At 38.1% G+C, this 22,481-nt stretch overlaps 1 protein-coding gene across 1 annotated transcript in view; it reads right to left on the bottom strand.

The window, feature by feature from the left end:
- Positions 1-1,907: 1,907 nt before the first annotated feature.
- KCNK2 (potassium two pore domain channel subfamily K member 2) overlaps positions 1,908-22,481 on the bottom strand; it is an 81,999-nt gene continuing 61,425 nt past the window's right edge. Inside the window, exon 7 of the mRNA XM_072409862.1 lies at positions 1,908-8,997. Within this exon, the coding sequence (XP_072265963.1) occupies positions 8,680-8,997 (318 nt within the window). The 3' untranslated portion in view covers positions 1,908-8,679. The remainder of the gene's footprint in view (positions 8,998-22,481) is intronic.

Genomic DNA, 22,481 nt, shown 5'->3' with positions numbered 1-22,481 from the left:
GTATATATATATATATATATATTTATTTATATATGTACCCAAGTTTTCAGTCCATGACATGAGTGTTGGAAAAAATGATTGTATTGACAGGCTCGACATCCTGACCTTCTGTAAATTCATTTGAACATACACTTTAAGGGAAACATTAATGGTTTGTTAGGTTGACCTTTGCAGAGCTAGCTGGTTAAACTGCCTTGTAGGGACAGGACAGGAAGCAATATTATGCTGGAACATAATAAAAAGAGACAATTAACATTATTGAATAAGTTAATCTTATTATAGTTCTGAAGATGTTTCAGTCTGAAGAATAAAATAATCTATTTAAAGGAAACCTACAAAAGTCACCAGTGAATGTTTGTAATAAAAAAATGTGTACCTTTTCCTAGACTGGAACTCCAGAAATAACGGGCCTGCTCCCTTCATTGTGAAATTCTGTGCTTTTCAGCATTCAATATTGTCATTCTGAATTTCGATGATATGAACTATGTATTGATGGATTTCTAGGAGGGACGTGGCTATACTTGAGGGACATCATTTACTAGGGGGACATGGCAATGCTGTGGGACATGATTATACTTAAGGGACATGGCAATACTATCAGGGCCATTGCTATCTGCTATTAGAATTAACCGACCATTAGATATATTTTAATTTCATTGTTATTTGCTTTTTTTTTTATTTTGTTAGCGTTTATGTATGTAATGTGTATCTACATACATCTTTCTATTTGTATTACCTGCATATAATTTGTCTAATTTATTGTATTGATTTTGAGTTACAATGTTTATCTATTAAATATTTTAGGTGTTTTTTTTTCAGGATCAGTGATGCTTGTTAAAAAATATATGAAGCATATTGTCTTGGTACAGTAAGTGTGGCACATTAACACAGTTACTACGGTATATAATCTTGGGTCATGTATTTTTAAGTTATGCCCCTCTTATATTAGAATATTATTATAATTTATTAATATTACTATATTAATATTTGCACCTGCCCACACTGTGTTGTGACCATGCCCAAAGCACACCAAGCATGACACAGGGTTTTACTTCTCTCCATATCCACTTTTGCCTACCAAATGGGTGTGATACCATAAATGATCCCAACAGTGATGCCACTGGCCAGTTAAACTGATTGGGGAATAGAACTTGAGAGCACCAAGACAATACTGGACCAAGGTGTTGGTATAGGTATACCAAAATATAAAATACTGGTGGAAAGACCAAAAAAAGACCTCATTGTTCCAATGTTTTTGTGAACATGCCTTACAGGGGCAACTTACGAAGGTGCAAAGTGTGATGCTGTACCAGAGCACCATAACCAACTTAACCAACAGGAGACCTCATAGGGGCCCCAAGTCAGTTTGACAGGGGGCTCCCTAGTCAGTTCTACACAGAGGTTCACTGTTGGCTGTGTCCAATGCTGGTTGGACACTAAGAGAGCAGTGGTATCATCCCAATTGGATGCTAGACCTGAGTACTTTCACATGGGAAATAGCACCTTAGTATCGGAAGCAGAAGAAGTCAAGGAGTGGTGACAAGGCAATTATCACTGACTCAGGAAGGGCCCCTTATAAAGACTTACTTTATGGGCCTCAGAATGGGCAAAGTGTCCCTTTAAAGTGAAGTTTTTCTGAAACAATCATTAAACATTAATTTTTTTTTCTGGGAACCAGAACTGTCTATTATTTTGGGAAATATAGCGTTTCTTGGAAGTGACTGTCTAATAAAGTTTTTTTTTTTGTTTCCGCAAAGATCTAACTTTTATTGGAAATGCAACCCTGAAGCAAACTATCACAAGACTATTATTTTCATCCCCAACCGGCCTTTGTACAATAAATAAGATTTTCGTCATTTCTTTGTAAACAATATAAAGAATACAACAAGCATAAATCGTATTTTGTAAAATATAATTTAATAAAATTAAATCCTTAAAAACTCTTCTATAAGGGTTCCGTTTTCCATGAAAGCATTCATTTCCACTCTTATTTTCATAGAATTCTAAATATCCAATCCCAGTTGCACACTCCAATCTGTCCTACAATTGTGGCAGCTGAGTCGCTATAAGAACACTTTCTTTGCTGTTCTTTTTTTTTAATCTAACACTTGGAATCATTTCTGTCTTCAGAGGTGGTCATCACAAATACAGTTCACCTTTAATGGGCAAAAGTAAACAAAAAAATCAAACAAATTAACAGTGTTTAGTCCAATAGATATTGCTAATTCTGAATGCTACAGCCGAAACCGCTAAATGGATGTCAGGCTCTAACAAGTTATTGCTGCTGTTTTTCAGCAGGTCTTGCAGAATTTATTAGCCTCTACTACAAGTTGAATCATTGGAACAAGTACTGCTGTAATCCAAAGGTGGCAATTGGTTACAGGACAGCCATCGGATATTTTAGGGCCCCATACAAGATGAGCAACCTGGGCATCTTCCCCATGTCTAAAAGTTCTAGCATTGCAAATGTCAAACTTTTAATAAGGGGTCGAAATAGAAGTACCCTTTGTCCAGCTTTATTGCCAGTTCTGCTGTGGCACCTGGCACGGCTTGCGAGCTGCAGATCAACTGCCTTCACTACCCAATATATATGTATCGAACACCCTAGATGTGAATCAATAGCAGCTTAGGGTCAGCAGATAATGGGTTTGCAGTCTTCTCCCATGATGAATTTAGCTGTATCTCCTTCCCTCATATTAGAACAGCTCACTTTAGGCCAGTATTTCTCAACCAAGGTTCCCCTATGGTTCCTCCAGAGATTGCTAGGGGTCCCTTGAGCAATGAACAGTTTGTGACTCTCTGGTCCACACTAATGAACTGTGATTTGTGAATATGGGAATTTTAGCAGGGGTTCCCTAAGGACCTGAAAATTATTGTAAGGGTTACCCTGTCTCGGTCCCTTCCGTGACAGCTTAGAAGATCTGAGAGACTGGCTACACGTGAGGTTATCTGACAGTCTCTTTGCATTCACTTGTTTCAGTGTTGTTGTTGGTAATGACCTCACCTCTGGTCTCAGCTGCAACTTGTTATCATTACTATTCCTCTATTTGGCCTGGCCTTACATTTCAGGTCATGCGGTTGATATTCTCTGCTTGGAGGTGGAAGAGCTGGTGTGTTGTTCTCTCCTAACGTGCAGCCAGTCTCCCAGATCTTCTAACCTCAGTCACGGGAGGGCTCGTGACATACCCTTTGTTTAAAAGCTCAAGAAACACTGCTTTAGACACTTTAAGTCATAAAAGCTAAGCTGTAAGCTTTGACATCAATCTGGGCAACCTACATGGTACCTTTTGATGGTAGTTCCACCAGTAGTACTTACTATCAAATAATGAATGATGGAGGTACACAAGCAACAAGTACGAGTACTTAGTAATTGGTAAAAGGGTCAAAATTTCGGAAAACCTTAAAGTTAAAAAATATTTATAAAGTGATGTAGCAGCTTTTTAAAACATTAGAGAAAGAAAAGAGACAGACATCCAGACACTGAGCAGATAGACAATGCTAACGACTCATCGTGTCTTTCCAGATCGTCGTTTTTATCATTGCCTATTTTGTAACCGGCAGATGTCTGGCATTGTCATTGGCAAAAGGCGTCTGTCCTATGTCACCACTTGAATACTTGGCTTTAACAATAGGATTGTTCTCTCTGCTGCAGACAAAAACAAATGGGCTTCCCTGATCTGTTCCCTGTATATAGCAGCAAGAGGCAGCTGAGGGGTCATGAAGCAAGGTGGGGGGTCTCACCATCTTTCTACCGATTGCCACTGGAGGAAAGATTATGTAATATCTGGCCTTATGCAAAGGCACATGTCTGACCAGTATGAAACAGTATTAAAAGAGAACCATCTAAGAATTCAACTTATATATTCTCCATAAACATCTCTATAATATCTTTATACTTTACACCAGCCGATTTATTATTATATATTGAGATGCCGCCTTTTTTATGTTATAATATTTATGCATTTTTTGATAGGTCACAGCCAATTCCTTTTCTTATTCTTCACAAACCATTTTTATCCAAGTTTTTAAAATCCTAAACTGACCACAAGTAGTAACTCCACCACCTCCGACATAACATTTCAATCCATGAATTATAGTAAATGATAGCTCAGTGCCTTGATATAGATATGTCACCTACATGTAATCGTGCCATCCATTTTTAAGGAGGCAATGCCACCACAGATGGATGGCAATATTGGAGAGCAAGGCATGGGTAACTCAAAACAACCAATCAAATTTCACGGACTCACTGACTTTGGTAAACTGAAATCTGATTGGTTGTCTGGGTTGCAACATTACCATTTGCGCTGCTATGTTTTTCCATTTTGTTAAATGAATGCTCTATAGCTGATTGGCTAATATCTCATGAAAATCCACAGTGAGTAGGGTGACTGGGCTACTTTAAAGCTCTGCATATGAGTGCTTTATATTTTAAAGGACAAATCCACCAAATGTTTTTGGGTGGCAATAGCTAAAGCAAATCTGTACCCTCATTCGATTTTAGTGCTGTCTTGTACAACAATAATCATGCCCAGAACAATCTATAGGCGAGCCTGGACTTTGTTATGCAGGGACTTCAGAAAATCAATATTTGCACACTAAACTACACACCTAAGGAACACAAACTAAATAAAACTGGATGAAGGGCTTTTACCTAGTACCATTAATTTGGTCAAATGAGGTTACTGTAGAGCAGACATGAAAGTCATACCTGTAAAACCTTCACTAATGGAAAAACAATTGTGAATAGAAAATATTCTGTCCTAGTCTGTGAATTGGGAAATCATCTGCTATACCTCTCCCCATTCCCCAGCATAGTACATTGAGGGTTAGTAAGTGGTCCAGCTAGCGCACAAACCTTCATTACAATGGACCTGTGATATGAAAATCCAGGGGAACCCTGTTTGTTGTTCTTTGTGTGTTTTCAAGCAAATCTGTGTTGAAGAAAGATGCAACCAATAGGTTCAGGCACCATAAAGACCCAGCAATTCAGAAGTACTGGAAAATGGTCCTCCAGGGCATCCAGCAGGGGATATGTCATTTGTCCCTTTCTGCTAGATTTGCCACCACCCTACAATCAAATGTACCATCTGATCATCCTATGGGGATGTGGAAAGCATGGTGGGCATGTGTATTATCCAAACATGTGAATTTGTATATCACATTACATCTATATTATTATAAATTTGGGGATTTACAGGACCAGAGCTGACAACTTAGGCTAGAAGATGCAGATATGGCAAATCCACAGATGCCATTCCAGCTACCAGTTTAGAAATAATTGCTGAACTTCCCAACCCACAGCAACTAATCTCCCCACCATTCTGGTTAAATAAATCTGAATGGGCAAACCTAACTGGCAGCCACTGTTTCGGGTATGGGCCTTAAATGGCATACTCATTGGCCTTCATTCCAGGCACTTTTTTAGATGAGGATGCCAAACTGGCAAGCCTTTAGACACCATTCCAGCCATAAATTTCTACCCTCCAGGCCATCTATTTTTTGACTCCGTGTCATCTCCCACATATGCTTGCCAACATCCCAGCTCAAGAACACAAAGACCTAGAAGTTTAACAGTATATACATTTATGTTTGTAGGGCAAGAATAAGGATAGGCTGTTTTGGTCTCTTGGATTAGTTTTAGAATTAAAAGCTGATTTAAAGTAACTGAAAATGCAAAAACTATTGCCATGTGTTTAGCCAATATTACCCTTGGATTGGGCTGGTCATCAGCCCCTTCTCCTTTCTCTGGATCAAGATGTTCTGGTGTTGTGTGGTTTCAGTGTCAGACCTCTATGATGTTTGGGTAGAAAGTTTCTTGGTGCAGGATGGGATCACTATATGAGCCAGGAGTTAGCTGTGTGAGGACTCAAAAGCTGAATTGGAGTTAGTTAATTTTTTGGGATTGAAGATTTTATGTTGTGTTATGGGGAAGGTAATGTATTTAAGGTTTGGCTTGGGGTTAGGCTAATGTTAGGGTTGGAGGGGGGTGAAGTGTTGAGCAATAACTAAAAGGTTTGGTGTAAGGGAAAATAGCGGGTTAAAAAGGGGAAAGTTAAAGCTGAACTCCAGGCAGATAGAAAAGACACAAGCTAATTAATCATGAAAGCAGCTTGTGTGAGTACCTGACTCTGCCTGGATAGTAACTTCATGCAATCCCCTTTAGAGGAGTTTTGGTACTGTGAAAGTGAAGGTGTTCTACATGCAAATTTGCTGGCATGATGGCAGAGGGATGCCCTTATCAAATCAGAGGGATCAGAGGGATGAAATCAGAGGGATGCCCTTATCAAATTCCTTCAGCTATCCTGACTATTCCTTCAGCTATCCTGGCCCAATTATCAGACTGGAGGTGATGAAATGACAAACTGTATAAAAGAAAGTGGTGTCATATAGCTGGCTGTGCTGTACAGTCAGGACAAACATTAAATGGGCAGAAATACAAATCCTTTGTAGGTGAGGTGAGGAGGCTGACAGTGAGATATGAAGTGAGGGGGCTGGCAGTAATATATAAGTGAGGGGGCTGGCAGTGATGTTCTTGCTGTTCTAGATTGTCTTTCTCCTATGTACTCTACATTTATATTTAATAAGAATTATCTGATGAATTCTACATTTCATCAGAGTACATGGAAGAGAGAATGATTAAAAAAAAACTTTTTTTGATGCATCTGAACTGATGAGCACTTTAAAATGTTACAACGCAGATGCCTTGTGCATTTTGCACATCACCTCAGTGCCACAATGTTTTGTGTATATTTGTATTACAGAAATGGTTACACTCCAGTGCAACATTGCAACGTATGCAACATTTTGCATACACAGGAATCAATTTATAAAGCATTACATTTGACATTCATCATCCATATGGTGGAGATTCAATCACAGCTTTTGAAAACACATGAACCTGAAAGATTCTCCACCCTGGAATGTTTGTTGGTGAATGTCATATTCACCTGTGTTTTCCTATGTTCCTTCTGACATATATTAGATTGTATTGTTCATTGATACATTGTAGATTCTAAGTTCTTCACCTATTGAAAGAGGAACATTGTTGTAATACAGATGTCAAGTTAGGTTCACATGGGATCTGAGTCTGTATGAGGGGTTCATATGGTAACCTTGTTCTACATTTAATCATGTTGTGTAATTTAAAATCATTTTGTTCTGAAGGCTTTTTAATAGTTTCTGGACAAAGTCCTGACCTGGCAATTTTCCCAAAATGGGCCATTTCTAGGGACACATTTTGGAGCCCTGGTGACATCCTCCACATACCACAAGCTGCTGGATATTATGTAAAACAAGCTCTCACCGACCTCTGTAGCTGTAGTCACTAATCAGTTATACATCCTCAAAAACTAATGACACTTATTTTTCCTTAGAAGCTCAACTCCCCCTTCCAGCAGAGACTTGTAAGCATTCTATCTTTCTTTTCTATACATCTCTGTGTAAACACACAAGGCAGGGTGCCCAGCCCCAAATGTAACCGTTTTGCTGGATCTCCTGTTAACTTGTAGGATAATTAGCTCTACAGTGTCTGCAGCTCCAAAGGCCAGTGAGGGCTTGTTGGAAATATTGTTAAGAATTTGTATATTTATGTAAAAATCCATACACAGAGTACTGTTCTACTTTTAAATTTAGGGGTCTTCTCATCATACAGGTATGAAATATTATCTGTAGCTCATTTTTATAATTCACCTACAGCATCACCTGGTGCTGAAACCTGGTAATACAGAAGATCCATAAAATACCTTTGCTCACTATAGGTAATAATGTATTTTCATGGTCTGGCGACTGCCGACTGCTAGATAGCACAGCAGATGTTTAAAAAAAGGTAGGTGAAATGAAGATCCCTATGCACTGCTAAATACATTTTTTTTTTCATTTTTGTTTTTAATCTACTGTAATATTTTTCAGCTCCCTTTACTTCCAAACTCTTCTTTAGCTGGGTGGATTTATCCTTTAAATTGCAATGTTATCCCATTCTTTCCTGCCTAGTGCATTGAGGCACTGCTGTAGTTATTCATCAAAGCAATATGAATAAGCCAATAAAATACATTCCTCGGTTTGAAAGGCATCTGTCAGGATGGCTGTTACCCCTTACTACCCAACTACCGGAAACAGTGCCAGTTCCAGAATTTGTGTTATGGTGCAGTAATGTAGTTTGCCTTGGATGCAGTAATGCTTCCACCAATTGGACAATTGCATCCCCCAATGTCAGACAGAAGACTTTGCTGTCCCAGGTAATTGTCACCCTGACAGATCCCCTTTCATAATAAAAAGTAGAAAAAAAAACAGCTATGGAGGTTGTGTTTCTATACGTTATAAGGCACTGATATGAAGTTTCTTAGGTTAAAGGCTGTACAGTATCTTAATGATATTTCCAGTTACAAAAATGTAGTCCATAAAACAATCCATTCCTTCCCCAGGCTGATCTTGAACATTGACAAGTTTACCAAAATTATGAAGATAATATTTCCGTGATGTTGCAGGTTTTATGGCACGTTAGAAAAAAAATAGTCTGGGCATAGAAAGGCATTGGATATTGTCCAACGTAGTAGCCATTATGAACTATGTGTTTTAACAGTATATCTTCTGTCTACATTGTTTCCGAGCTCATGCAGAAATGCTGGTAGTCTTATCTATGGCGAAAGTAGCATTTGTAGAGGAAGTCGGTGCAGGATGCTACTTGAAATTTTCAATCACGGCAATCTCATCAGCAGCACAGTGTGGCGTCAGGCCATTTAGGTAGATACTGTCGCATTTACTCATGGCTGACAGGGTCTCTTTTTCACTGGTCAAGTGGTTGACAGACAAGGTTCTCTTGCATGGGGTCATATCCTGGCTGGGGCTCATTCCCAGCTCCGCCGATAGTTTGCGTTTAATGGAGGTAGCCCGTTGGAACTTGTCGTAGATCTCTACGCTTAAGCGTCTTCGGGTCTCCTTGAACTCGGCTGTGACATTGGCTGTCCATTCGGCAGCATGCGCTCTGAATTCCCCGACCTGCAGGAAAAATAAAGATAATGGTGAAAGGTGAAACAACATGCAAATAAAATAACATTTAATAGAGCAAGAATAGAAAGCAGGGAAGATATGAGTACTGTAGTAAGCCATCATAACCAAGTTCAGTTCAATTTCGATGATGCAAGTTCAGTAAGTTGAAATCTTATTTGTTCTTAAGGCCCATGGTACACCTAGCCGATTTAATTTTTTGTACTATTATAATGAATAAGTCCTGGATGAGTATTTATAAATTATCTGCCGAGTTTAAAAATGATCTGGAGACTCTTAAGTGTAGAAATCTATGACAAGTTCCGCCATTTTTCTGGCTGAGATTCGGCCATTTTTTCATTCAGATACATGGAGAATGTATAGCATTTACTTCTGAGGCTGCTGTGCTTTTTTGATAATTGGCCATGAAATGAAAGAATGAGCCTTATTTTTTTTATACCCTGAAGAAACCACAGCATGGGGATGTGAATGCGAAAATGGCTGAATTAATGAGCGAAAAATTTATAAATGCACCCTTTACTCAACAAAACTAATATTTTCCCCTTTTCCTACTTATACAAACATATTCACTAATTAAAAGGTAATAAAAAAATGTGCAGTGCCCAATAGAACTTGATCACAACTGATATTCTTTGATTCTAAGTGTTCTTATAGTGAAAGGAGAAATCTGATTGGCTCCTGAACAAATGCTGTGTAATTAATAATAGAGAGGTGGAATATCAGTCATTTTTTATTGTAAGTAGGAAAGTGTTAGAGTATTAAAATATGTAATTTGTCAATGGAGCACAAGTTAAGAGGAGCAGGTTCTTACACACCCATGTGGGATACCTGCAGAGAACAATGAAGCAGCATATGTTTAAAGTTTAGACAAAAAGCTAGGTACAGTCGGGATTCCATTTGTAAGTGACCCCTTGATGACTACCTATCTGTTGGGTGTAAAGGAAATCTCTGCACTGTCTACACTGATTGGCCCAACTCTATCACATGGGGTGAATTATATGCCCATACCCATACGTACCTGTAATTTTTTTCAGTTCCAACCACCAAACAGAGGAAGGACAATGTAATAATATGCCGACAGGGAAAAGGGGAACCAAAGCAAACCTATCATTTTGTCATCAATGGACAAAGCACATGCACTTAGCTTTAAGGTTTATACGCTGTATCCCCAATTCCCTTTAGGAATTCCCCACTTTATCTTTACACCTGGAGTTGGACTTTAGTATAAAAAAGTTTCAGAGATGCTGTTTTACATCATAGAATACTTTCTTTTTCCAGGTTTTGTTCCATATTAATGTTTCTGGGTAAGTGGACATTAATTAGTGAAGCCTAAACACCAGAGAGGTCAGATGAGTTTTTCTGTGAAAGTCCAGATGTATTCGGATGAATTGTGAATTTAGGTCCCTACAGACAAAGATTAAATCAATCCTTATTAAAGCCCATGCTATCATTTCACTCCACTCAGCGTACATCATAATAGTAAAAGCACTTAGTATTCCATCTGATCAAGGTAAATTGGACTGAATTAAGGTAAATTAGATTTAATTGGCTCTGCTTACACATTGGTAAACAACATAATACGTTTTTCAATACGTAAAAATAGAATCACCTAGGTGGGAGTTTGTTATTTGTTGGATTTTACCTATGTCTACTAAGAAATAAGGAAATGCAATTTTATGATGACCTGGTTTTAGAATTAGTCAAAAGGTTGTAAATGAAAGCATTGAAAAGCAGAAAAGTTAAGAGTTTAAAGTTTATAGTTTTAGAGTAGGCTAAGTAAGGATTGAAAAGTGTAGAAAGTGAAGAAAAAGCTCTTTAAAGAGACCCGGTCATCAACCTACAAAAAATAAATGTAAAAGCTACAGCTCATGGAGAATTATTGAAGGTGAGTAGTTCAGTACCACCTGCTGTCAATGGTGTAAATGCTGGTTCTTATGAACCAATTGTTTGGCAGGGCACCATCTGCCACCATCCAGTCAGGAATTGCTGTTGCAAATGTAGCCTTAAATCACATAGCCTTAAAGATGTCATTACCCTGGAAGAATCCATTCCCTTGCACAGCTTCTTCCCTCCTTGCACACCACAGCCCTCTTTTCTTTGGGAAGTCTCCATTTACAGTCTGTGCTGGCCCAAGTTGCCAAACTTTGCAACATAGAAAACAAATGAAATGCAAAGATTGAGCTAGAGGAGATTCCTTGCTTTTTACGGCCCAGAAAGTGTCCTAGCTGCACTTCCACCAAGCTGTTTTCACATAAGGATAGCTAATGACACTTCATTGACCGTGTCTTGTCTTTTTGGTTTTGTCCTACACCCCTCTTTCCTTGATACGTAAACATACATACTAAAATCACATGACTCAAAATTGGGAGTATTGCCACATAACGAAAAAGGTTATGATCAAAATGTTGCAGGTTGATGCAGTTCCCTGTCCAAGGCCCGATATGACACCCTAAGGTCATGGCTTATTGCCACTTGAAGGGGCACCAAGACTATAATAAGGTAAAAGATCTCCTGGATCCTGTGGAGACTTTCCTGCAGATTCTGGGACACTCTAAATAGTGTCAGCATTCCAGCACCAGGCTCCCATGATGCACAGATCTTCTCCCAAAAAAATAAGCTAAAGCTAAAGCACACATCTCTTTCACCTACTCCAGTGCCCTAAAGACCCTACATAGTACTCCGCAGAGCCAAATCCAGACCCCTCCAGAGCTCTTCCAGGCCTGGAGATGAGCATTCAACCCCGCAAACCACTGTGAGACACTTTGCCATGGTTAGGGGGCTCAAGTGGTGGCCCAATGCAAAAGGCCTTGGGTTTACAAAACAGTCCTATTTACATACTTGGCCCTAGGGGCTCTTTTTCTAAACAGGGAATTTGACATTCCCTGATGAGAATCACTTGCCATTGAAACACATGGAAGATTCCCACCAGGGAATGTTTGAGGAAATGTCTGATTCGGCTCCCAATCCGAAAAAATAAAAAGACTACTCATTAAAAAGATTACTACTCATTACTACCCAATAACTCAATGGAAAAGCTTGGCTTTTTTGCCATAACTTGTTTTCTTTTGGGTATCCATCAATATCTCATTAACCACTTTTTTATAGCTAATACATTCTTAGGATTTTTTGGCTTTAATTACATACAGAAATCCTGCACATTTCAGCAACCATCTTTATGCAAAATATATTTTTAGAAGCCAACTTGAACAGCTTCTAGCAGAGCTAATAATGAATGTTAATGATTTCAAATAATGGTGATCATAGTGTACACTTATAACATAACACCGGGGAAACTTTACTGTCTGTCATCCATTTTTCTGTTCACAGTAAAAGAACAGCTTGCTTTATTAGCAAGTATGTAAAGTGCTCAGATACTTATTATGTGCAGCAAATTAATTGTACGTGGGCTGGAAATCTGCAGCTGACAACGAAGAATTTAAAAAAAAATGAAAGTACTAAGACATGAACATTTTGCATGTAAAGTGATGCCGATACACATTTGTTGTAGTGAACCCCAAGTATTCAATCAGCCATCTTCCATCCTAGCCATATACTGTGATGCTTGTCAAAAACGTCAGGGCTTATTGAGGGCTTAGTTACATCAGTCAGTAAGGATGAAAAAAAGACATAAGTCCATCAAGTTCAACCACTAGAGAAATAAACAGATTGAAAACCAGTAAATTGCAGGTCCATATATACATAGCTGATCCAGAGGAAGGCAAAAAAACCCTTACACTTATGGTTCAATTTACCCCAACAGGGAAAAAATTCTCTTCCAGCTCTCGGGTGTTCCCTGGATCAACAAATACCAGTCAATTGAATGTTCCCTTGATCATCTTGTTGGGCAATTTTTTCAACATTTTCAAAAGGAAGTGGAGGTGTCCCCTCCCTTTAACCTTTGTGGCTTTAACAGTCTCCACTGTTCATAGAAGTCTCAAAATGTTGAAGTGTGTCTTTGGGAACTAGGATTATTAAGTTTAAGAGCATTTATGAGGTTGGGTACCTATGTTATATGAGAAGACCTGGCATACAAATGTCATTTCATCCCAATGGTTTTCAGCTAGGGTTGAGGTCCAGGCTTTTTGTAGGCCATGTGGGTTCCTCCGCACTAAATGTACCAAACCATGTCTTTATGGATCTGTATACTTGTACCAGTACCCGTTTGCTGGAAACACATGAGCTTAATCATTTGGCGGGGCAACCATAGATTTTGATCCGGTAGGCCTACACCATATTAGATGTCAACATTTTGGGGGCTATACGGTGTATCTATGAACCTTCACAACAGTAAAGGCATCAATATCTATTGTATACAACCTATGTGCAAAGAGAAATCTCTCCCTCTACTACGCTTAGTTCACTCAAATCTCTACAGCTAAAGAAAATGGCTTTTGTATGGGTTGTGCACCATGATGAAAGAAACATTGTTAGATCAGCATACAGCATTGTGTGAACTGACATCATTACAAACACTTTTTTTATACTCTTGTATTTTGGCCAAGCTGAACAATGCATCCCAGCACTTGTGTTGGGAACGAGTCATCAAACCATATTTCCAAAAAACACACCAGGGGAAGGATTAAATGCACCCAGGCTACTGTTTAACAATGATCACTTTCCATAATTACGCATTGTTTTTCTATTTTGAAATAAATGCGCTTGAAGAAAGCAAATACATTTATAAAAAAGCTATAAAATCCCACCTGCTCCAAAGAAAGGCTACTTAAACAAATTTCATTTTCCAGTTTATTACGCTTTCAATTACAAACGTTTCTTTAGATAGAGATTTATAATGCTGAGCTTGTACTGATGATATTCTCGTTTTTTTTTGCAGAAAGAGACAAACATAGGCCGTATTATCGTAATGACTTTAGAAAATTCTTCATATGTTTTTATCTGTTTCCTGCCAGCAAGGGAACCAAATGTTCTTTCAGCTGATGATGGTAAATTGTTTATTAAATTGGAAAATAAACATTGCAACCTAAAGAGACCCTGTCAAGTTGGTAAACATACAAAATGCCAGTTTTTACAATAGAAGAAGCAGTATACTTACCTCTCTGGCAATCTGTGCCCCCTACCTTTCCTCTATTCCCACACTGCAGCCTCACTTAGTTTTCTTGGTGTTTAGTACTTCCAGAAGTATCAGATAACTGTGTTCCCTGCCATGTGCATGTTCCCTTCCTTCACTGCTGTTATTATTAAATCCTGTAGTGATAGAAAGGTTGGAAGATGGAAATATGTGAAACCTATAGAGAACAATGGAGTATACAACGCGTAAATGGTGGATGAAAGGCCCTGGTCCAGAATCAGATGCCAGCCCCCAATCTAACGCTGCACTCTTTGGCTATAGTAAACCCTTTCTAGTTGCTCCCTCCCAACACATGGTTGCCCCCATGACTTCCGTGCACAAGGAATGGCGTCTGGGGAAGGGCTGGCAGATGACCAGGAACCTACAGGTAATGCAGTAGATAATTCCAGCGGAATCAAGTCCAGAATACGCCAAAGGTCATACACAGGTAATCAGTCCACCAGACAAGGTATCCAATGGAAAAGGCAAAGCAGGCCCAAAAGGTTGGGCCTGGCAGAATACAGTCGCAGTAAATCTAATGGAATAATACACCAGCAGCCAGTCAGCTCAGCTAAACGCTAAAACAGGCACTGGTGACTGGGAGCAAAAAGGCTTTAAAATCCCAGCAGCCAATGGCACTGCATGATTGAGATCAGAAATTTATCTGCTCATTAGCTGCAGCAAAGCTCCAAATCCCTTCTGCTGTACACAGTCCCAGAACAATGGATGCCAAGAGACCATTCACAGCTAAAGGGAAACCAGGGATGCTGCAAACTGAATTGTAGACGACTGACAGCTATTTGCCTGATCTCCCTTGCAGCTGTAGGCGATGCTGTCGAAGTGAAAAAACAGGACATGCTAAACTGCAATGGCTTATTGCAGGGGATCGCCAGCCAGATTATTGTCTCCTAACAGTGGGGAGGTAGGCGACTTGGGCTGCTGAATAGTCAAGTATACCAAGTCTTCTATTCCAGTCTATTTTTATAGTTTAGGTCTATATCTGTTGATGACTATGGTGACTTTATGGCAGTCTATACACAAGACCTATTTTTTTATGGAGACCTTTTAGTCCATCTTTAAATAGTCCAGCATAGTTTAATAATTTTGCTATATAGGTATATATTTGACATTTATGTATATAGATGGCAAGTAAATAGATGTACCAGGATTGTGTTTGGGATATGATGGCCACAGTCACTATTTTTATAGCGTTCATTCTCCTTTTCAGTGCCTCGATTTTCTTTGAGAGACCATACAAATCCTGTTTTGTCTGAAAACTATCCATGCAAGGCAAACATTTCCTATGGGTCTGATTGAAATGTACACCTGCATTGAATTTTGTCTGATTCATTTAACACACATATCTAAAGCACAAGCAATTAAATCGAAATGACAGGTATTCATTCAGCTCAATCTCAAGTCTTTGAAGGCTTTTAAATCCCACCTCCAGTTAAAGTGTGGGAGGGAGTCAACCCCTGTCTTTTTTAGAGATACATGAGTACCCCTTCTAGGGACTGATTAGTTTTGGTGATTGATTAGGCACTTAAGTTACCAATTTTGCCATTGATAAAATTGTCAAAGTGATGTCATTCACTAACTCTCATTTGATTGATTTGACAAATTTGGTTGGAAAAAAAATCATCTCTTTATTTTGCTTTTTGCTTACGCTACTTTTGTACTTCTTCCTCCTATGCACCAGGGCATTTTTTTCACTGTGTGTTTAATATTTTATATCTAGGCTTTTTTGGGCAATGCATGTCCCACAGTCATCTAGGAGTTACCCTACTCTGGTCTGGTCAAACAAGATGGTCAAAAACTAGAACCGAGAAGAAGACAGAGTGAAGATGGTAGCTAATTCCCATTACCTGCTGTTCCATTGCCCAATTAAAATGCCTTAGACATTAGAGGCCACAATGACATTTGCCTAATTAGGTAGAAGACTTGTTTTAGGCCAGGGAGCTTGAGAACTGTGCCAGAGAGTGCAGTGAGCTGGAATATTGTGCCAGTGATGTACGGAGCTAAAATGTTGTGCATGAGACCCCCACTCCACAGTTGCCTAGGGCTTTATTTTGTCTAAAATGAATTCTAAATAGTCAAAAAACTCATATTAAAGCCCAAATACAGGATTCCCCCAACTAATCTATTTTGATTCCTTTCCCCTGAATCCCTAGCACTGTTTTGCTTGTTTTATATATATAGTTTTTTTTAGTCCCTTTTTGGCCACACACTGGGTTCTACACATTTTCTTCCAATGATATGATGGCATTCTCTCAAATGGTACCCTGAGCCCAGGCTGGTGTGAAGACGCACTAGTCAGGAGATGTGTCCTTGAAACTTTGGGCTCAAAGGAAGTAGGATGAATATTACTGGATATCATTCAACTTGGAAGTAGTTGAACTTCAACGAAATAAAACCATATTTTAATAATGTTTTTTTTCCTTTCTATAGATCTATGTCTACTATGACTATAGAATTTTATTGAATTGAACTTGATAGACCTATTTCTTTTTACAACTTGAATAACTATGTAACTATGAAATAAAAAAATAAACAAAATAATATTGGAGTTGGACTGTAAATGACAGCTGTCTCCAGAAACTACACTCAATCTATTTTTCTAATGCACTTGCCAACTTTTTTACATCTATGAGAAAACAGGAGGAAGTAATCTGTGCTTCTTTATTTCCTCCCGTTCCAAGGAAACAAGCAAACGCCTGTTATAAGCTGTTAGCACTCAGAGTCACCTCCCCAGTGGCTGTTGTTTACACAGCTAACGCAAAGCCTCTGGGCGGAATTCAGAAGCCAGCTCGTTAGCGGTACAAATAATTCTGCTATGGCTTAATGCTTTAATTGCAAGGCTTTATTGTTCAACACTTGACGGAAAAAGAAAATGTACAAATATGAGACATTAAATACTTCTCCCAAGACAAATGTCAGAGAGACCTTAACAACTTAAAAATTCTGTGTTCAGTAACTGCCAAATCAACCCCCAAAATGTATTATTTGACCAGATTACTTTTTATGTCTTAATTAAAATTAAAAATGTTTATGATTTATTTATTTCAAAATCATCTCCACCTTTTTTAAACATGTTCCCATAAAGGCCTTAATGAAAGTCTATTATGAGCAAAGTGACATTGATACATATTTCACACAATGTAGGTTGCATGTCTAATTATATGAAGAAGCCAAAGGGCGAAATGCGTCAGGATCTATGATTGTCACTCCAGGATGAGAAAACATACCCACTATACACAAACACTTTTTTTATTTTGTTTGTGATAAATTGAACCTTGCATAGTATTCATGAAATATTTTCCTGCTTTATTGAACTCTTCCTATGTTCCCAATTCATTTGACTATTTGTGTTTGCATAGGGGTTAGCCATAGAATTAGTCTGATCATCAAAAGGAAATCATCTATTTTCGGATCTAGTTCATATATTTCAAAATGTAATGAAATGTAGTTACTTTTAAAATATTAGATATTATAGTAACAGTTTCCTTTTTTTAAATGTACTATATATAATTGAAATGAAATCAATGAAAAAAAAAATTAAAACAGTTTAGAATGTAAACCGTTATTTCATTTTACCCGGAGAAACAAGTAAACTACATGGACTCAAGTATAAACATAAACCACAAACTGTGACTGTCCATGGAATGTTATTTTTTAAACATTTATTTAAAAGTAAAAAAAAAAATCAATGCCTATTTGTAGCCATTGGCATTTGTAAATATCAAAGTGGTGAACAAAATCTGGTGATCACATTAATGTCTACTTTTCAATGAGGCGGTATTGAAAACAATACTGCAAACAATAAAAAGTAAAAACTGTAAACAATAGTGATCACCAGTTCAGTATTAAACATGTGCGGGAAACCAAACCATTTAGTTCAACAAATCCCTTTCCATAGGATTATATATATATATATATATATATATATATATATATATATATATATATTGAGTTACGCACATATTATAGTTAAAGCATGTAATTCTTGTAATTCGTTTACTTATTTTACTAACCTCACTACGGTAACACAAAATCTGCAGAAACATGAAACAGAGCGGATACAAAAGTAATAATGTTTGTTCAATGCATTTGTATCTCTCTATGGAGTGTGAACAGGGTTAAACACTGAAGTCTCTTTTAGACTTGAGGTAGAAAATCACATGTTCAGGAACATAGCAAATAGCTACTATGCACTCAGGAGGAGCAAACTGCACTGCAGGTTAACATGTTTGCACATGTTGCCCTTGCATTTGTGGTGGTGCAGAAGAGGAAAAGGAAGTGCACAGCAAAGCCACATTCTTTTTGTGGGAACTGTGCTGAAAGATGCCTCATTGTTTTGCCAAGAAGCTATTTATACAGCAACTCCAGCTGTCATTTTTGACAGATAGGAATTGCCTGCAAGGGAGGAACTGAATTCTTACATTTAGGTAGCTTAGGCTTAATTAATGTCTTAAAATTTGTGAACATATTAGAAAGCAAACAGCAAATAGTTGTTATGTGACCCACAAAAATTAACATAAACATAAGCCATTGACAAAAGATGTTTTCATATTGTTAGCCTTCCATTGCTCTGTGTCATATTTAATAGGAAACTATCAATGATAATCCTGGTATATTGGGATCTTGGTCTCTGGGCTCCAATGGTCACTTCTTAGACCTTGGATATACCCATTCCTTTTTTCGCAAACCCACTTAATTGGCTTTCCAATCGTCAGGCAGAGTTAATGAGCTACCAGATTGCCTTGGGACTCCACAAACCACAACAGGTGGAGTCAGCTGATAGCAGTAAAAGGCTCAATCAGAGTAATGCAAATCTGCAGATTAGAAGCCTGGCCCATCATTATCATCTTACAAGGGATAAACACAATGATTATAATGAGCTTTAATATTAGGAAATATTCATATTACAACACTGCTATGTCACATTGGTTCCTGATTCTTGATTGTCTGAAATAAATTCGGTTTTGCTTACCCGAATGGCCCAAGTCAAAGCTGAATTTTGGCAGATGTAAGACAAAATGTAAATAAGCTCTGTATTCATTGCATTCATATATTTTTGCAACTGTTTAGGTTTTAGCATTTTACTTTGTATCAGCTTCTTGCAGTCTCTGTACAGCAGAAGTCAGGTTGGGAGAGGAAGAGGTAGCACAGGGATCCAATCCATTGTGCAAAATGCTGACGGAGGAACAAAACTTGTTTAACCTATCTGCAAAAAATGGCTGAGCTATGTGAGAGAGATTTGTATATCTCAGAACTGAATGGACAGAAATATAAACTTGTTAACAGGAAAAAACAGCTCCAATATATTATGTTTTATCTGCAAATTTATGTGTTTGCCTAAAGTTAGGTTTAAAGCAGAAATAATGTTCCATTTTTAAAATTCATGATCGGGCAGGCCATTATTGCAGACAGGTGATGTCCTAATAGAAATCCTTCCTACCTGCCTGATTGCTCTGGGTATTGGTCAAAAAGTTGAGCTGTGCATGCGCAGAGTCAGCTTTTATGGCCAGGATATCCGCAAATCCCGACATGCCGGGAATGGCCAATCAAGATGGACAAAGATCCTCTACAAGGCAGAACGGTTGGTTCAGAGGTTTGCAGCACTAGATCACAGATTTGAATCCTGGCCAGGACACTATCTGCAAGTTTTTATGTTCTCCTGTGTCTGCATAGGTTTCCTCTGGGTTTTCCGGTTTCCTCCCACATTCCAAAAAAAAAAATACAGTTAGGTTAATCAGCTTTATCTAAAAAATTGCCCTTAGACTATGTTAATGGCATATGACCTTGGTAGGGACATTAGATTGTGAGCCCCTTCAAGGGACAGCTATAACACAGGAAGAAAAGAACGAATAAAATAGTGGGGACAGGTGAGTAACACAGGTTTGGTTCTGCTTTAAGTAATGACTACAGATAATGTTTATTTTGGCAAAAAAGAAGGAAAAAAAAAGTATGGATTTAAAAAGAAAAGCTTAGGAGACATTTTACACTTTCAGTTATAGATGTGACTTGTCTTATTATTTATGACACCAAAACTGTGCTTGTGGAATAAAACATCACAGGTATGTATAAATTAATTAAGACTTGCTTTTTTTGAAAGGAAAACTTTTAAATTTGTTTATACTGACACTTTAAATTAAATAAAATAACCACAAATGTCCAGGGAATACAGGAGGAAAATATTATTACTTAAAAATTGGAAAAAATACACAAACACATATATATATATATATATATATATATATATACACTTGTTTTTTAAACTTTTCATATCAACAACATACAGATACATTGTAATTAGCTGCTCTTGAGAACTAAGGACAAATGGTCAATCTTTGTTTACATTTTAATGAGCACTGAGCAGAAACACCTATTTCCCCCCAATCAATGCTGAAATAGCTGCTGTTATACACAGGTCAGAACCTTGGCTGTCAAAGCAGCAACACTCCTGGGTCAGGCTTAGCAAGCGAAGAGATAAATAAACACAAGTTAGCAAGCAAACAGCTAAATACACTAATGTACTACATGTATGAGATCTGTTTTACCTGCCATAGGATGGGTATGTCTGTCTATCTAGTTTTTCCTGCCAGGCAGGAAATTGGACCTGATAGACTTTAGCTCCAAATTTACTTTACATTACGGGTCTCTTCTTCACCGTCAGCAAGTAAGTGGAAGGGAAAAGTAGAATAAGGACATTAATAAGCTTATCTTTCAGCTATTCCATGCATTGAGCACAGCTGGTATGCTAGTTCTTTCTCCAACTCTCTAAGGATTATTGCAGCCTTTCTTGACCTTTTTAACATTGGGAAGCTCTTGAAATAACTTCCGGGTCTTAGGGAACCCTTGCTATAATTACTACAGATCACAGTATATTAGTGTGGTGGTCAGTGGGATAAAATGCTTCTTACATTGCTGGCCGTTGAGAAGAATGTCACCCTTACAGATAGCCAAAAAGATCATTGGTGTCAGTTAATCCGACCCGAGAGGCACAAATTGCTCATTACTCAAGGAACCCCTGGCAACCTCTGGAGGAACCTTTGGTTAAGAATCATTGCTCTAATATCTGGTACAAATCTTTTATGGTGCAACACTGTAACACATGGATCTGAATGGAGTCTTAAAGCTCCATTCTAGTTTAGGCTTCCCCAGTGTTTTGCCCCCTCCACCATATAAAGTGGTTTCTCCTTTCTCGTCTTCACTTTTTTTTTTAGCAATGGATGGTCCCAAATACTACAGAGAGCAGCACTCATGTATTTAAATCAGTAATGTACTTGGCGGAATTCTTCTTTGAACCCACATGACGGCATATCCGCAATGAGTGTGCCCACCATGCCCTGGGTTCAAACAGGATTGGCACATTGATATTGGGAGTCAGTCAACCTGGAAGAAGGTTGGCACTAGACAATGACGAGGAACTATGAAACATTTTGCAGTAAATGTTGCATTTTCAAATACCGGTATATCAGACAATTAATTTTTTGAGTGACATAATGATCTAAATTTGGTTATCAGAATTTTCAGTACTACAAATATTGGGTTCCTCTTTAACATTTCAGATCATACTTAATGCCACAGATACAGAATATTCTGCCAGCTACCATGGCAGTGCCATCTTTTATCACACTTTGAATCACAGCTCTGCCCAAGGCAAATCTCTTCTAAAATGTATTTCATTTCCAACTGGCAACAATGTGTTTAGTTAGAAATAGAAAACAGAATATCATAAAATGTGTTTAAAGAATTGAATTTTACTAGCACAGCCTAATAACATCAGAGTATTAGATGGAACTGGAATGGAAATTAAGTCGTAATCGTAGTTTTTTTTTTGTTCTACCTTTAGGCAAAATAGAAATAGAAATTTTAATGGCTGTCCTCATTTTAAACAAGCTATAAAAATCCACAATATATTGCAATGTTTCTCAACCAGGGTTCCCCCGGAGGTTGCTGCGGGTTCCTTGAGCTATGAGCATTTAATGCCTCTCAGGTCCATTACCACTGACACCAATGACCTATTTAGCAATCTATAAGTGTGACATTCTTTCCACTGACCACCACACTAATGTACTGAGATCTGTGGATATAGTAAATATAGCTGGGGGTCCCTGTAGACATGAAAGTTATTTCTAGGGTTGCACTATGGTAAAAAAGGATGATAAAGCCTAATATATAGCATGAGTACATACAGTACAGTCATGTTTACACCCAAACACATGCAATGCAAATAGTGCCATTGAAAAGGTCAGTTCATTGCCATTTACTGGCTACAGTTTTTGCAAAAGGAGGTGTCTGGTCAGAAAACATGCTCCATCCACTCAACAATGCTCTAGATAAATGACGGTGTGTGATGATGGTGACTTTGTTGTATTTTACAGATAATTCTACACACAGTGAT

This window comes from Pyxicephalus adspersus, chromosome 4 (assembly GCF_032062135.1).
Source record: "Pyxicephalus adspersus chromosome 4, UCB_Pads_2.0, whole genome shotgun sequence".
NCBI classification, from domain to species: Eukaryota; Metazoa; Chordata; class Amphibia; order Anura; family Pyxicephalidae; genus Pyxicephalus; species Pyxicephalus adspersus.
The sequence above is the reverse complement of the archived record's forward strand: the minus strand, read 5'-3'. Positions and strand labels throughout refer to the sequence as shown.